Source organism: Anomaloglossus baeobatrachus, chromosome 4, assembly GCF_048569485.1.
Source record: "Anomaloglossus baeobatrachus isolate aAnoBae1 chromosome 4, aAnoBae1.hap1, whole genome shotgun sequence".
Classification (NCBI taxonomy): domain Eukaryota; kingdom Metazoa; phylum Chordata; class Amphibia; order Anura; family Aromobatidae; genus Anomaloglossus; species Anomaloglossus baeobatrachus.
The window spans coordinates 589,943,750-589,962,028 of record NC_134356.1 but is presented as its reverse complement, the minus strand read 5'-3'; the positions used below and the strand labels follow the sequence as shown (position 1 = coordinate 589,962,028).

Genomic DNA, 18,279 nt, shown 5'->3' with positions numbered 1-18,279 from the left:
TATCCTCCTCAGGGCCCGGTCCTGCTACAACCATCCACCCTGGAGGACAGCGACAGCAGTGGTGGCTCTTCCCTGGCTGCGTACCGCAGGTGGCGTCATGAGACAAACCTCCACTATCACTACCCCCTCTTTTATTGTACACTTCGGGGCCACAAAGCCGGGCATGGCCACCCCTGACATCCCCAGACCCGACATCACCGGCCCGACGACGAGTAACTAATTAACCCCTTGCCCTGTGGGTGCTACTGTGCCGCCCCCGTGCCAGCAGCCGTGCTGCTCGGATCCGGATCTGCGGTATGGCTCGAGGGACTCTACCGGACCCGGGGGTCACGCGGACACTTCAAATAAAAAGAGGGGGGTGTATTGTACAGGGGTTATTAAAACTGTCAATGACGCCACCCACGGTGTGTGGTGAGATGTAGCACCACCGCTGCTGTTGTGCGGCTCCCAGGGGCGACGGGCTGGCAGCTGGATGTTAACTCCTCCGTGGGCAGGGATGGATGCCCCGGGGCCCAGTGTCTCTGTGCAGGGGATGATAATGGCAGGGGGCCGGTGCACCCAGTCAGACCGGGAAAGTTACTCACTGTTGAATCAATCACACGAGTCTTTTGGTAAACCAAGGTGATGGTGACCAGCTGCCATAGACAGGTGTATCTGGTGCCACACCCGGGCTGATGGTCACTACCCCTTTCCTCTGCACTTTGTGTTTTCTTATATAGACTTCCCGGTGTGGAGTCCGCTCCCGGTCCTCCGGTTGGGAGCCGTGCCCATCAGATGCTAACCCGTGGGATCTACCGGGCCCTGGCGGATGCACTATCCCTCTCTGTGATTGGTTGTCTACTTTTCGGGACTTAGGTTGGAACAGGACCTGGAATCCTGCCCTCAATCGGTTGATTAGCTAGGCCGTCGGTGCCGGTCCTGGCTTCAGGGTCCGAGAACCCCCTTTTGTGTACGGTTTCCGGGTCAGTTCTCCAGTGTCGGTACCGGTGGGCTACAACACTGCCCCAGTCCACCTCGGATCTGCCGAGCTGTCTTCCCGTCTCCTGCTGGCGGTGACCACCATCTGCCACCTAGCCAATGTGTCAGGGCTCCGACCCTGACACCTGTCAGCTTCTCCTAACTCCTCTCCACTTCACTCCACTCTACTCAACTCCACTTCAACTCCAACTTCTGTTTTTCCCGCCCCGGGCTCTCCAGACCCCTAGATGGGCGTTTCCTTTCCGCCTGGTCTCGCCCACTGGTGTGCCTGTCCTTCCCTGAGGGGGTGGCTAGGATTTCAGGTCGGGTGCTTTAACCCTGTGTAGGAGCGGTGTTATGTGGGGGCCTATTTGTGTGACTACTTGGTTTTGTCAGGGTGTCACACTACATATGCCATAGACAGCAATGGGCCAAGCAGCAAAATTCTAGTAGTAACTGTGGAGATACTGAATGTCAGATGCTTGTGTGCCGCCCTCATGGAAGCAGCCAAGCTGCTCGGATCCGGGTTCTCAGTGGCTGGAGGGTCTCCGGAACCGGGGGTCGTGCCCCTTGCCACGATCCCCTGCGACCGGAGGTCCGACTCCTCTAGGCCCAGACCATCATCTGCAACTTAGACAGTTTCCTTATGGGAGTCACCGCTCCCGACCTCCTCAGAGCTCCTCACAACTTGAGGGCTACTCTCTCACCATCACTCACTAACTGAAACACTAACCGACTCACTATACTCATCACCTTCCCTCCCTGACCCCCTAGGTGGGTGACTCTATTCCACTCAAGCCGGTTACTGATGTGTCTGGTGGGTGTGGCGCAGGGTCTATCTAGAATTTGATTTGCTGTTGTAGGCAACACCATTTGGTTAGGGACCCATAACCAAGAGGGAGGTGGATACTGCATGGGAGGGTAGATTGTGCAATACCCTGTGACGACCTGATAGTCCAGGGGCGTCACACTTGCCTGCCAAGAATAATGTCTCCCACAGACATGCCAGGTATTTCTCTATGATTCCATAAAACCAATGCTCCCAGTTTTTATATCATCTAAAAAAAATTCTGTGCGGCTTAAGGACTTTCTTGTTTGCGGTTTTTCAGCCAATTTTATTGATGCCAAGGTGGCAAAGTATCTTGTTTTACCCTACTTAAAGTTATGTTTTCCTATGAAAGTCACTGGTGTTGATGATACACCTCTCACCCAGGGTGTGGTGAAGTACATCACTAAGTTGGTGTCCCTGCTTGCTGGTACTTTACAGTTTTAATCCATGTTATTGTTTGTCCATGAAAACATGTCCGCAGTCATAGTATTGAGCATGCCTTGGTTACCAAAACATAACTCGGGCATTGACTAGCACTAAAGTGGTATTGTACGTTGTAGCTGTGAGTGTCAGGTGAAATATATGTCTGTGAATCTGTCTAAAGACATACCATGTAGAAACTTGGCATTCAAGATCAATGTGAACAGTGTTTTTTATTGTGAAGAACTTGTAGGACCAGCACAAGCACAGATAGTTCGGTCAAAAGACCTTCATCAGTGTACATTTAGAGGGTCCTCAGAAAGTATAGTAGAGTGGCGAGAGGCGTAGCTGGGTATGACGCGGTGTCCACTTCTGTGGCAGGGATTATTAATGTCCCATTGACTTGGTACCAAACTCCTGTCTCCCCAATAGTAAAATATATAATCTTTCTGGTCCAGAACATTAGGCCATGAATGATTGTATAGCAGACAGTATGCAAAAAGAATTCATCAGACCTTCCACATCACCAGTCGATGGTGGTTTCAGACCATGTATTGACTATCGGGAACTTAACAAAATTACTGTGAAGAATCAGTATCCTCTGCCACACATCCCTGATCTCTATAACCAACTGTTGGGAGCCCGTTGGTTTACTAAACTTGACCTTAGGGGTGCATATACCCTGATCCATTTGAGAGAAGTAGATGAGTGGAGGGTCACTACTGTATGAGTATCTTGTAATAAGGTTTTTTTTGCTAAGTAATGTACCAGCTGTTTTTCAAAATGTTGTTACTGACATATCCAGAGATATAAATGGACAATATGTGGCTGTCTATTTGGATGACATCTTGATATATCCACCTGATATTATGCCACATATCCAACAGGTATGTACGGTACTTTACTTCAAAGACTTAGACAATTTGTTATTTTCCAAGCTTGAAAAATGTGTATTCATGGTTGAAGAAGTAAATTTCCTTGGGTTCATCATCTACAAATGGTTTCTGAATGGACCTAAGTTCCAAGGTTTTAAGGTGTAAGTACAGCCCAGGTCACTGAAGGCCTTGGAGCATTTCTTTGGCTTTGCAAATACTATCAAAAATGTATTAAAACAATTTCCAAGATGCTCCATTTTTCACTCAACTCCACCTGCATACATTCTTTCACAAAAATGTTAGTCAGATGAAATGAAATGAACTATGATATTACCAATTGCGAAATTGTTGGCAATCAAATAGGGCTTTGAGGAATGGCGCCACTTCCTAAAAAGTACCAAAAGTAAGGTCACGGTTATTACTGGCCACAAAAATCTGAGTCAGCCAAAAGACTACATCCTAGGCAAGTTACATGGGCTTTGTTCTTCTCTAGGTTTGATTTTGTACTGACATTTAGACCGGGAACAAAAAACATGAAAGCCAATCTTTTCTCCCAAAGTTTCTGCCCATCCCAAACCACGGACTAAGAACAAGTCCCCATTTTAGCTGAGGGTACAGTATAGTTGTGTCTGCAGTCTCTCTAGATCCTATTGATCAATCTTGAGCAAGCATAGATAGAGCTGCCAGGGTCTTCTTCACTGTTATCTTGATTGTATCAAGTCATCTGGTTGATACTCTTCCTCTTTCAGAAAACCGGGAGGAATATTATATTGAGGTAATTAAGTAAGACACCAAAATCAAAAGACCTCTTTAAAAATATATCTTTATTGAATAAATAAATTAGATTAAAAAAAAATTCACCATGCAAACATATAGACACATGGACACTAAAAATTGAGTGGAAGTGGAAGTGAACGCACAACAGAACCTCAACAGTGAGAGGTAAGGGAACTGGGTACAGACCTGATGACAATTCTGGTCAGGCAGGTTGGGGGCAGAGCCTAACTAATGCATCCTGTCTCCCCCTTCCTGTCGACGGAGGGTAATTTAATTTTTTGGACACCCCCAGTTCCACTGTATCTTCCCCTATATTAACCCTCAACTCCACTAGTCGGGGTCACCACCACCTCTGCTCTAATTACGAATGCCTAAAGTGTGAACAAACACTGGTTGCAGCTGGTTGCATACCCTGTGTCTGTGATTGGTTGGAATCACACACGCTGCCTGTGTCCCAATAGTGGTATATCAATTAAAAAATAAACTGGCGTACTTTTTCACCTTTGTGTGATTCCCAGGGCAGATTAAGCCTCTAGCCATGTGCTTATCTTGGCAGTGTATCAAAATAAGAGGGAATAGAATTATTTAGATAGAAAAAGCAAGTAAATTGCAAACTTTCTTATTTTCACGCTTTTTAATTAACTAAAGCAATTTATTCACATGGGAATACCTGTTTAACTGTTTTTGAAATCCGGCCTCTGATGATAATGTGCTTGTTGAAAACTCTTGATGAAAGAACAGAACATATGATTCTAAAATAGTCTAAGTGGCCAATGAAAAATTTCAAGTTTACTATTTTTTTTTTTTTTTTTTAATTATGATTGTTATATAAAAATACATGTAACAAAAAAACTTGATTTAAACAGTGGATCATTTCCTAGTCAGTGCTTTGTAGTCTTTCATATACTATCACACTGTAATTTTATTTGCTCAAAATAAAGTTTGCTGAAGTGTTTACATGGGTGAGTGCTGTGACTTATTGGTCTTTTTTTATTGATCATTTATAAGGACAAATTATCTTTACGTTCTCATGGTAGGATTTATTTTTTCCACTCCTGAGCTTTCAGATATACCAGGTAAAAAAGATCCTGGAAGGCAGCTAATATTGCCGAATTTTAAAGGTGGAAGAGAAGTAACAAATTGGTACTGCTTGAATACACCTTCCTGGACCTCCTTCCCCTTCTTTCTCATAGCAATATTTCTAATAATGTTAATATAGAAAGTGTAATATTATTAAATATAGAGGGAAAATAAATCGGTAGGAGTATGGTAGGGCCTTGGTATCAAACCAGGTAGGTGGAAGGTCCCTTTAACTCCAACCAAATACTACATTTGGAGATACAGACTTTTTCTTCTTCTCAAGTTTTTCTGCGATGTTATAACAAAAACCTAAAGAGACTATAAAAACACATTTCTGCTTTTACGATTCTCGTTTAGAATATATTGTAAATGTGTATATTTTGTCACAGATTTCATCTGTATAAATTTCTTTTCATCTCCCATAGATCGAATTCCTGCCCCAAGTGTCCCGGCCGGTAATCACCTCCACCGCTCTACAGAGGATCTGAGAATGAGACAGAATTGTAACTATGGAAGATTGCGTAGGTTTCTTCCTTTAGAGGGTTTTATATGTGGTGTATGTAAAGTATAGGGTTGTGTTCTGGCCAGAGCACATTAAACCGCTGAGGGGTTCTAAAGGCACAATTTTCTAGCGGACAATAATGCACAACATGACTTTATCATCTTCAGCAAATATTGTGTTCTTCTTGAGATAAATGCTTCTGATTGCGTGACTGATGTGTTGAAAACTAATTTTCCATTTTCTTTTTCTTTACATTTACTTGTATTTACTTTGTACACTTTTTTTTACTGTATCTCCTATCTGAATTTAGTTTTGCGTTATTACAATCAGATCTTTTCATTTCTAGGTTAAAGTGACCTTGTCATCAGGGTTTTCCCTTCTAAGCTGTGGCCAGTACCAGTGAACCCTTATGTACAGCATTCCGAAATACTGTATATAAGAGCCCAGGCCACTCTATAGAACATAAAAAAGACATTATTATACTCACATGCGTGTCTGGTTGGTTCTAATGGGCGTCACTGCTCTCAGGTCCGGCACCTCCTCCATCTAGTGCAGGCGCTGTCTTTCTCAGCCCCGTTTGGATGACACTTCCTATGTTATCCACAGAGAGGCCTCCATTGCGCTCCAGCACATGCACACTTTGTTCTGCCTGAGTCAGGGCAGATCAAAATATTGTAGTGCGCATGCGCGAGCGGTCTTTGTCCTTTCCTCGTGCCTGCGCATTACAGTACTTTGCTCTGCCCTCAGCAGGGCAGATCAAAGTGCGCCTGTGCAGGAGCACAGTAGTGGCCTCTGTGTGGATGATGTAGGACGCGTCATCCACATGCTCCTGGGAAGGAGAACTGTGACTGCACAAGATGGAGGAGGTGCTGGACCGAGACCAGCATTGCCCATTCGACCCAACTGCACCGCCGGTAAGTATAATAAAGGTCTTTAATGCCATATATAAGGGCTCACTGGTGGTGGTCGCAGTTTATAAGTAAAAAACCTGATAACAGGTTCCCTTTAACACCATCTAGTATGGTTGTTGATCTACTTCAATCTTCTCTTGGTATCAGAAGGCAATTTTTCTTTAGGCATGAGCCAAATCGTTACGGTTTTTTTTCCTTCCTGATTAAAGAAGAAAAACAAAATTTCCTCCTTCCCTTCATCAACTGGTTGATGGACATGTCTATCTTAATCTGCTATGATTTTTTTTTTTTACTATGGAAAGTAATAGTGTTCAAAAAATAAAAAGGTTGTGATGCTGAAATATGGAACTAAGATGGTATTTCAGGTTCTTATCCATCTCTGTGTGTTTTACATCCTAGGTCATGCACAAAGCAGAAGTATGAATGACATCTCTGAGACCCCAAGTTCTGACCAGGTATTGAGCTGTGATTATTTCCTTACTGATTACACACCTTGGCTTAATAATTGAGCAATTATAGAATCTGAACAATCAATTTTAACTATATGTAGACATATGGGATCTACTGTATGTATGCTGTATTTATACTGAATACTGTACATACATACTCACAAAATATAGGATGGCCAGATCGAGAGATCATAGTTCACTACCTTTACACTTCAACTTTTGTATACACTGATGGACTGAAGGGTAACAACAAAGTTTTGAACTTTTGACTTTCAGTAACCATATCTCACCATCCTCTACAGCTTTGAGCATGAGACTACCTTCATTTTATATACAATCATCTTGGCTATCTCATACATAAATTTAACTTGCATATTTAACATTTAGCGTATGACTAGTTATGCAGATTCTTGTCATGTCACTGAATTGTTACTCTTATGCTCTTGGTGTTTTAAAAAATCTTTTTCTTCCTGTATACTGCAAATTACAACCAGTTCTCACATTCCCTAACAGCTGAATGTGTTATTAGATTGATTCCCAAGTAAAAGGTCAGTGGTTTAAATCGAGGAGCCACCATGAAGAAGATTTCCCAAGAAAAGAGATACAACATCATCCAGCTCATCGATAGCAATCTCTTGGCCAAGAAAATTGCCAAACTGCATCATGTGAGAGCCATGACAGTTGGAAGAATATGAAATAAAGTCCATCCATCCATTCAAAAGCCAAGAGGTGGATGTCCAAGCAAAACATCAACAATTCGCCTCATGACAAGGTCTATCAGTTCTGGTGTGGCCAACACAGCAGTGGAGATGGGTCGTATACTTTGTAATAGTGAGGTCACAGACATCCATGCAAGCATCATGTTACGCCCATTACACCAGTCAGGCATGGTGACCCGAAAAAAAGTTGACGAACCTTTGACTTCAATATCTTCATAAGAAGCGTCGGCTCGAGTTTGTAAAAAAGTATGAAAGGTGGATAGGAGAAGATTGGAAATTGGTAATTAGGGGTAGAGATGAGTGAACCTGAGGTTCGGTTTTCTATCCGAACACAAAATTTAAAAATCAAGCTTCGGGTTCGGGGTTCGGATACCTTTCGTGCAAACAAAACTCGTGTAAGCAAAACAATGCTTAGGTATGTTTGGTGCTCAGCCCTGTGCAAGATGCTTGCAGTGTTTGAATGGGTCGCACTAGGGGTAACAATAGCGTGATCGGATGTAGTGTGCAAAATAAAAAATATTGTAAAAGCTCGGCCACCTTCCCCTGAAGTGATGTGCTTATGTCTGGCTGTATGTGGGTGGAGACTCAAACTGCCATTCAGTGACTTGACCCGGGGTTTAGGTCAAGCTCGAACCTGTGGAGCTGGCTTGTTTGCTGCCAGCGAACCGAACTTCCAAAGGTTCGCTCATCTCTAATTAGGAGCGATGAGATGAAAGTCAATAGACTAGGATCTCATAGGTGCAATTGGGTCTGTATGGAAGAAACAAGAGAAAAAGTGGCTAGTTGATAGAGAAATTGAAGGAACTGTCAGGTTAGTTGGAGGAAGTCTGATGGTATGGGGTTACTTCACAGCTAAAAACATTAGATACTTAACCAGGATTGATGGCGGTCTCATTGCTGAACTATATGTGAGTATCCTGCAAGATGAGTTAGTTTGTACACTCAAGTACTATGAGTATGAAAAGGATGACATAGTGTTCCAGCAGGACAATGATGTGAAGCATACGTCAAGATTGGCAAAGAAATGGTTCACTGACAATAAACTAGAGGTGATGGATTGGCTTCCACAGTCCTCAGACCTCAACTTAATCGAAGACTTGTGGGTAGAGTTGAAGAAAAAGCTGTATACATACCCAAGTGAGTCAACCAGTATGCACCAACATGGGGAACATGTAGAGGAGACCTTGAATAAGATTTCGGTCTAGACATGCTTGAATCTGACCAAGAACATGCCCAGAAGGATTCAGGAAGTGTTGAAAGCCAAAAGTGGATTTGCAAAATACTAACAAAATAATAAAAATTTCAATTTAGATTTTTAGGAGCAAAACGATAACAATGCAGTGACATGACAATAATCTGCATAACTAATCATTTGCTTAATACTACAAGTCAAATTTATGTATGAGATAGCCAAGACGATTGTCTATAAAATGAAGGTAGTCTCATACTCAAAGCTGTAGTGGATGGTGAGATATGGAGCCTAAAAATCAAAAATCAAAATATTGTTACCCTTTTAAGCTTTACTTTATTTTCACTGTTCAATTATCTCAAAGGGAAGGGTATCTGATAAAAAAATGAATTAACTGAAATGTGCATGCATAGTTAAAAAGGACCTGTCACCTGGTCAAAAGTGTCCAGTTTGTGCTGTTATTTTATCCCCACTCCTCCCCTGAATGTTCAATTTTTAGTTTTGTGTTAAATCTGCCATAAGGTTTCAGAGATATGGGCCTTTTTATAAAATGCTAATTTTTACGTTCTTTAGCCAGGGGGCATGGCTAATAGGATTCTTTGGGGTATGTCTTTAGGCTGCTGTGCATCATGACCGTCATTACCCTCTCTTTATAAAGACTTTAAAAATTGCCATTGGATTAAAGAAAAGTCCATATCTCTGATACTGTATTGCAAATTAAAAAACAAAAAACAGCCGAACACTCAGGAAAGTAGTGGGAATGAAATAAGAGCAAAAACTGGCCACTTTTGACCTGATGACAGGTCCTTCTTTAATAGGATGGTCTGGTCATGAATGGCTTAAGAATGCCAAGTTCAGGCATATTCATCTGCTTTCACACCGGGGACCAGAATCTATGATTCCATATCTCATGATTGGCTGCAGCATTGAGGTGACTGTGAATCATTGGATGTGCTTCTGATGCTCTTATAGTCACCTGACCACTTCAGCCAATCTTAGACCTAAGTGGCTGGTGAACAAACAATGGGGAGTCGTATCTTCTGGTCTCAGTGCAGGCAGGCCACCAACATGGCTGACAGTGGGGAGGTGGGGTGCATGTGAATTTGCCTAATTGTGTTACCTCCAAGTCATCCATGCCACCTGTAAAGTTTTTGTTGAGACAGGACAAATCCTATTTTTTTGTCATTGTTAATAAGGCATTTACAATTGTGTGCCAGTGAGAGGGCACCCAAAGAGGGACAATTAGAAGATAGAGAGAGAGAAAGAGAGAGAGAAAAAAAAAAAAAAAACGGATGCGGATTGTGCACCCCGAATCCCGGATAGTGGTCAGACTCGGATCGGACCCTCGAACCGTGCGGATCCGGATTTTGCAGATCCGGGTCCGCTCAACACTAATCATCAGTAATCACCTTAGCAAGCCACTATATGGGACCAGTCACCATTCTGATCAAAGGATGAGAGTTCTGAACAGTGGAATCCCCTTTAATAACTTGGATTTTTAAACTTGAGCAACCCTTGAGTTATAAATTTGATGATGATCCTGTCCCTTTTTGTTCTTGCAGCTGAGGAATAAGTTTATGAAGAAAATTCCACGGGATGCAGAAGCTTCCAATGTTTTTATTGGAGAAGTAGACTTCTTAGACAAACCATTTGTAGCCTTTGTACGACTGGTCCAGTCTTTAATGCTCGGAGGTGTGACAGAGGTCCCAGTGCCCACCAGGTAATGGATAACATTTATATTGACTTATATCTCTCATAAATTAAAAATAAAATGAAAAACTACAGTTAACAAGTCCTAGGGACTATGAGAGGGGAAGACAAGAACAGCAGGAAAGTGCCATAAAATACCTCCATAATGATTACATTGCAAAACTTACAGTCTCTGAGAGACGTTCTGTCGCTTATCCATGTTATGTAAATAAAATCTTATTACCTGACTTTAAATTCATCCATTAGTTTCATAAATTACTCTTTTGAAAGCTGAAAGCCTCTCAAATTTGGTTTAGGTTATGAAAATAAAGTTGCTGCAAAGCTGAAATATTGATCATTTAATGAACACAGAAAGGTCAGATTTTGGCAAGACAAAAGTTTTTGTGGCAAATTTGGGAGGGTTTCAGCTTTCAAAAGAGAAAGTTAGAAAACCAATGGATGAATTTAAAGTCAAGTTATAAGCTTTTATTTACATAACATTGATAAGCGACAGGACTTTTGTCAGGGACTGTAGAGGACTTTGCCTACTGAATCTTAACCCCTTCTCTGATTAGAAATAAGTTATTTGGTTACCCAACCTTTTGGCACATAAAATAACAGTACTGCCCACCATTACCTCCTCTTACATGGGTTGTCCAGTGTAGATAAGTTATCATCTATGCATAGAATGAATGATATCTTCTAGATTGTTGAGGTCTCATTATTGGTAGAATGGAGCTCATTTATCCCCGTTAGGATAGAGTAGCAGTACTCATGCCTGACATTGCCTCAATTCATTCTCTTTCGGGCTGCTAAATTCTGTGCTTAACTTTTTACGTCAGCCTTATTGAGAATAAATGGAGTGACGGTCGGGTAATATGTGCCATGCCTTTCTAATGGAGACAAAAGTGGTTTATTCTGACGATCACTATGGGTCCCAGCTCCCAGGATCTATAAACTGTCACCCATCCCTTGGATAGATGATAACTTATCTTCACTTCACAACCCCTTTAACAAACCGGACAATATGACCCCACAAGCTTTGTGCATTGCCATATGCACATAGCTTAGGCATTTTTCAGAAGAATTCTTCTCTAGACATAACGGGGACAACACCAAAGTAATATATTATTCTATAGCGCATGCTACATTTTTTTTTACACAAAATTTCTATCTATGAAATCAGAGGCATAGAAAATAAAATCTAAGAATAATACTAATAATAATAATAATAATAATACATATTTATGGCAAGAGACAGGTCCTCTTTACTGGGGTAAGTCAAATTGTTTGACAAATAGCTATCTATTTAATACAACTAAAAAAAAAAGAAGAAAGAAACTCTGCACACCTGATAGTTTTCTTGACTATCCAGCGCTGGACCTCCATTGGTATGCCCAGTCTTTGTATACATTCTGCTGATATAGCATCCAGGGGGCAGGAGGAATCATGCACGGGTTCTTGTACCTGAGTTACTCGTCACCGGGCTGGTGTGAAGATCCAAGATGTCGCAGTGGCCTGCCTGGCCTAGTGCCCCGAGGTGTACACCAATAAGGAGGAGAGATGATGGGGATTGTAGTAGGAAGATTGTCGTGACGCCAATAGTGGTACGTGGCCAGAGATTAGCCGCCGCTGCTGTCGCTGTCCTCTGGGGCTGATGGTAATAGCAGCAGAGATGGTGTCGCTCCCCACAGGCAGAGCGGGCCCTGGGAAGGATCATGAGGGTAGTAGTGATGGCGATGGCTTTTGGTCTGAAAAGTAACACAAAGTTTGAAAATTATACATTTTTAAATCAGATACATTTATTGTAAGCATCCCTTCTTCTACAATAGGTGTAAACATGTGATTTATAAAGCAGGTATTTCTGTTACTAATCATATTATTCATCCCATTTCTTAGGTTCATTTTTGTTTTACTGGGTCCAATGGGTAAAATCAAGTCCTACATTGAAATTGGCAGAGCAATTGCAACCTTAATGGTGGATGATGTAAGTAATAAATTCCACAAATGCGATAGATACTGTATACTAGTGGACATACAGTAGTCCCGATTCAACAACACCGACATTTTGTTTTCTAGTCCTGATGAACAGCGCGCTTTAGTGGGTACCTCTCAATGAACTAGGCACATATTTCACCTGCTATGTTCCACTGCAAGAAATGTACTCCAGTCTGTGATTGGTGTGCAATTTGTTTTATTATTTATACCTCCTTGAGGTAGTTGGTGTAGACAGGTGTAAAAAGGACAAAAGTCACACATTTTTGCCAACTGTGAGTTCAAAAATGTTACATTATTTCAAGCAGTTTTACTCCAGAAAGCAAGTGTAAACAGCCAGATGAATCAGCCCCGTACTGTCTGTTTAAAGAGTGAACTCTAAGGCCACGTGCACATATTGAGTATTTGGTGAGTTTTTTACCTCAGTATTTGTGGCCAAAACCAGGAGTGGGTGATAAATACAGAAGTGGTGCCCGTGTTTCTGTTATACTTTTCCTCAGATCGTTCCACTCCTGGTTTTGGCTACAAATACTGAGGTAAAAAACTCACCAAATACTCAACGTGTGCACGTGGCCTAATCCCATCACTTACACTTTAGGGGGAATCTTTCTTCCCTTATTAACAATAATTTTGCTTCAGTTGTAGCTCTTTGTATATAGTATTTGGGCTGTGGGAATTTAGAAAAACGTCTGCTCTATTGTTTAATCCTACAATCTGCTTAATTTTAGTTGTTCAGTGATGTCGCTTACAAAGCCAGAGACCGTGAGGATCTGATTGCAGGAATAGATGAGTTCTTGGATGAAGTCATTGTCCTTCCACCTGGAGAATGGGATCCAACCATCAGAATAGAGCCTCCCAAAAAGATCCCCTCAGCAGATCAAAGGTAGGTACAGTATATAAAATGTACATACAAAGATCACTGTATCAGTAATTCTTTCCCTGCAGGAGAGAGCATTAAGCTGGTGTCACACATAGCGACAGCGACAACGACATCGCTGTTACGTCACCATTTTCTGTGACATAACAGCGACCTTGTAAGTCGCTGTTATGATCGCTGCTTAGCTGTCAAACACAGCGACGCAGCAGCGATCATAACGTCGCTACATGTGCACAAACCAGGAGCCGGCACTAGCAGCAAGAGCGGCGGAGGCTGGTAACGAAGGTAAATATCGGGTAACCAGGGAAAGGTCTTCCCTTGGTTACCCGATGTTTACAGTGGTTACAGCTTTCCGCAGCTGCCAGACGCCGGCTCCTGCTCCCTGCTCGCTTCATTTCGTCGCTCTCTCGCTGTCACACACAGCGATGTGTGTGTCACAGCGGGAGAGCGACGACGAAAAAATGAAGCAGGACATTCAGCAACGAGCAACGACCTCACAGCAGGGGCCAGCTCGTTGCTGGATGTCACACACAGCGACAGCGACGGGACGTCGCTGCAACGTCACAGAAAATGGTCACGTAGCAGCGACGTCGTTGTCGTCGTCGCTGTGTGTGACACCACCTTTACCAGCAAGACTCCTTTTTCAGGTGGTCTCCATAAAAAAAGTGTCACAAGGAAATTTTTGCAGACATCACTAACTGTCATGGCGGTGTCAGGATTTGTGGAAACTACTGCTAACTTCTCTGAGGTCTGTGATCAGTGCAGGGAGAAGTGTACATTGTCCCACAGGCTTAGACAGGCTAACAGGAGTTAATCTCTACTGGGCAGCTTGTTAGTCTCTTTGATCACATGCTGTGGGGAAGCCACTCACATTCGCTCCTCTTCTATATAAACTGGCTGGATTGTTTAATTAATGCCAGATATAGTTTATCTATGCTGGTCTGATAAGGTATTGTTATCCAGACTTACTGGTGGTTGTTATGCATTATTGCTGTGAGTGGTTGTGGTGTTAGCCCTTTTTGTCTTTGTGTTGCTATCTTCTTGCTCTTGCTTTTCTCCTTAGCCTCTTACTGTTTGTTCCTGTGAGTTTGCAGTGTTTCTGAGTTTGGGTTTTCCCCTTTCTGTCTTAATTTGTGTTACCATCACAATTCTGCCCCTACTTTTCCTTGGGGGAAGAGTAACAGATTAAATCTGTTCAGGAAAATAGCGAGCTAGGGAACTCAGGCATCTCCACCATTAGTGGTAACCCTGAGGTTAGGGATAGCATAGGGTTACGTAGCATAGGAGCTCCCTGTCCCTCGCTATCCTGCAGTCACAAAGAGCCAGCCTACCACTCACTGCCCAACCATAACTGTTCCAAGGTTCATGCTAAAGTTTTCTCCAATATTATAGAATTTGTAAAAGTCAACAAATTAATGTTTGTTTTCTGCAGAAAATCAGTCTTCTCAGTGAATGAAGCCGGACAAATGAATGGGTCAGCTGGAGGAGGAGGTGGGGGAAGTGGTGGAGGTGGGAGTGAGGATGGAGAAATGCCTACCTCACATGAGATTGGAGAAGAACTTTCGTGGACCGGCAGGTATGGACCGAACAAATACATTTTAATGGAGTGATAATTCATAGCGAGCGTTCTTCAAAATAATTTCTAGTTTTTCATACACTGTGTGCAGAATTATTAGGCAAATAAGTGTTTTGATCACATGATACTTTTTTTACATGTTGTCCTACTCCAAGCTGTATAGGCTTCAGAGCCAACTACCAATTAAGTAAATCAGGTGATGTGCATCTCTGATGAGGAGGGGTGTGGTGTAATGACATCAACACCCTATATAAGGTGTGCTTAATTATTAAGCAACTTCCTTTCCTTTGGCAAAATGGGTCAGAAGAGAGATTGGACGGGCTCTGAAAAGTCCAAAATTGTGAGATGCCTTGCAGAGGGATGCAGCAGTCTTGAAATTGCCAAACATTTGAAGTGTGATCACCGAACAATCAAGCATTTCATGGCAAATAGCCAACAGGGTCGCAAGAAGCGTGTTGGGCAAAAAAGGCGCAAAATAACTGCCCATGAATTGAGGAAAATCAAGCATGAAGCTGCCAAGATGCCATTTGCCACCAGTTTGCCTATATTTCAGAGCTGCAACGTTACTGGAGTATCAAAAAGCACAAGGTGTGCCACACTCAGGGACATGGTCAAGATAAGGAAGGCTGAAAACTGACCAGCTTTGAACAAGAAACATAAGATAAAATGTCAAGACTGGGCTAAGAAATATCTTAAGACTGATTTTTCAAAGTTTTTATGGACTGATGAAATGAGAGTGACTCTTGATGGGCCAGATGGTTAGGCCAGAGGCTGGATCATTAAAAAGCAGAGAGCTCCACTCCGACTCAGACGCCAGCAAGGTGGAGGTGGGGTACTGGTATGGGCTGGTATCATCAAAGATGAACTTGTGGGTCCTTTTCGGGTTGAGGATGGAGTGAAGCTCAACTCCCAGACCTACTGTCAGTTTCTTGAAGACAACTTCTTCAAGCAGTGGTACAGGAAGAAGTCGGTATCATTCAAGAAAAACATGATTTTCATGCAGGACAATGCTCCATCACATGCATCCAACTACTCCACAGCGTGGCTGGTCAGGAAACGTGTAAAAGATGAAAAAATAATGACATGGCCCCCTTGTTCACCTGATCTGAACCCCATAGAGAACCTGTGGTCCCTCATAAAATGTAAGATCTACAGGGAGGGAAAACAGTACACCTCTCGGAACAGTGTCTGGGAGGCTGTGGTGGCTGCTGCACGCAATGTTGATCGTAAACAGATCAAGCAACTGACAGAATCTATGGATGGTAGGCTGTTGAGTGTCATCATAAAGAAAGGTGGCTATATTGGTCATTCATTTTTTGGGGTTTTGTTTTTGCATGTCAGAAATGTTTATTTCTAAATTTTGTGCAGTTATATTGGTTTACCTGGTGAAAATAAACAAGTGAGATGAAAATATATTTGTTTTTTATTAAGTTGCCTAATAATTCTGCACAGTAATTGTTACCTGCACAAACAGATATCCTCCTAAGATAGCCAAATCTAAAAAAAAAAACCACTCCAACTTCCAAAAATATTAAGATTTGATATTTATGAGTCTTTTGGGTTGATTGAGAACATAGTTGTTGATCAATAATAAAAAAAAAATCCTCTAAAATACAACTTGCCTAATAATTCTGCACTCAGTGCAGTTTTCAAACTTAAATATAAAAGAGTAAAATCCAGCAGACCTTCTTTATAATTAAAAATCCCACATGATCACCAGGGGACTATAGACAAACACCACAAAATAGAAAAGTTTTTAGTTTTCACAGAGTTTGTTGCTTCATTGTTTTTAGATCTTTTAGTCAGATCTTTCTATGGTTACTGAATTACAAACCATCCAGCATTTTATAAGTTTTTACACTTTTTATAACATGTTCATCGAGTTTATGCGAAAATGCAATATTTACCATGTTGACCAATATGCCTGCAATTCACTCTGGCAACTGGATATCAGCTCTTGGGCCAAATTCAGACTGGTGACAACACACTCTTGTGTAATCAGTGCTTGAAGTTTATCACAACTTCTGTGCTTTTGTTTGCCCTCTTGCTTTTTGAGGATTGACCACAGTTTCTCTATCAAATTGAGATCTGTGGAATTTCCTGGCCCAAGCTTTCAATATTTGGTTCAGCTAGCCACTTAGTCATCATTTTTGAATTGTGGCATGGTTTTCATCACGTTGCAAAGAGCATTGCCCATCACCATATTGCTTCTGACTTGTTGGGAGACGATGCTCTTGGAGGAGGTTTAGATATCTTTCTTTAGTTATGTGAGATTTCTTAGGCAAAATCCGTTAATCCGATGGATGAAAACCAACCCCACACATGACTTGGTCTCAGGATGCTTTACCGTTGGCATGACACAAGACTCATGGTGGCTCTCACCTTTTCTTCTCCATACAATCATTCTTCCAGATGTCTCCGTCTGAAGTAGGTTTCACCTGAGAAAATGACTTCACCACAGTCCACTGCAGTCCAATCCATGTACTTCTTGAAGTTATTTTTTCTGATGAACCCTTCAGACTGAGACATCTGAAAGAATGATTGTCCAGAGAACGTCTCAGGGGAAAACTTTTCTTCTTGCAGAGACTGACAAACCAATCTAACAGAGAAGAACAGCTGACCGCTACAATGAGTCACGTCAACAGTAAAGCAACCTGACACCATTCTGTTGGGTTGGTTTTCTTCCAAAGGGAGTTGGCTGAATTACAATTTTCAAAAACAAACAGGAAGCAGAGTATATTGTACCAATTATTTATTTTTTATTTTGCAAATAATCTTAAACATTTATTTATTCAAAATCTATTAAAAACACCAAAAGAAAATCACTTGAAAAAAACACATAAAGGAGGAATTTTTGACCATAATCTTATTGATAAGACAGGTGAGGGTATATACCCTACTAAAAATAATTAGACTTAAGAATATATCAAAATGTATAAATCGAGCGACACCCCAACACCCTCCCCAATAGTTAAATATATTGCAATAATGGAACTAATATATATGAGGAACCTCAGTATAAATTTTTATTAAATCCCCAACTAATCAATTGATTTATAAATTTTATTCCCACTTTTCAATAAATATTCTGTAAAATATGAGATAAATATATAATTAATTATAAATAGGAATAAATATTTTTACAATAATATATAAAGGGAATAAATGTTCAAAATATCAATAGGTAGAAATTGGCTACTACAGTGGAACCTCGCTTAACGAGTAACCCAGTTAGCGAGTATTTTGCTTAACGAGCAAAGCTTGCTGTAAATTTGTACCTCAGTTTACGTGCAAGCTTTGCCGTACGAGCAAAATACTCACCGCACACACTTCCGGTTCCGTACTTCTACCACGATCTAATCCACTCTTGCAGTCCACGCAAACACACACAATCACGCACAAACACGCACGCAAACACACATATACCTTACCTT

General features: G+C 41.7%; 1 protein-coding gene across 3 annotated transcripts in view; it reads left to right on the top strand.

The window, feature by feature from the left end:
- SLC4A5 (solute carrier family 4 member 5) overlaps positions 1-18,279 on the top strand; it is a 274,330-nt gene that overhangs the window by 144,279 nt on the left and 111,772 nt on the right. For all 3 annotated transcript variants that reach the window (XM_075346132.1, XM_075346133.1, XM_075346131.1), the window contains exons 7-12: positions 5,364-5,459; positions 6,751-6,806; positions 10,271-10,428; positions 12,297-12,384; positions 13,121-13,275; positions 14,702-14,845. In XM_075346132.1, the coding sequence (XP_075202247.1) occupies positions 5,364-5,459; positions 6,751-6,806; positions 10,271-10,428; positions 12,297-12,384; positions 13,121-13,275; positions 14,702-14,845 (697 nt within the window). The remainder of the gene's footprint in view (positions 1-5,363; positions 5,460-6,750; positions 6,807-10,270; positions 10,429-12,296; positions 12,385-13,120; positions 13,276-14,701; positions 14,846-18,279) is intronic.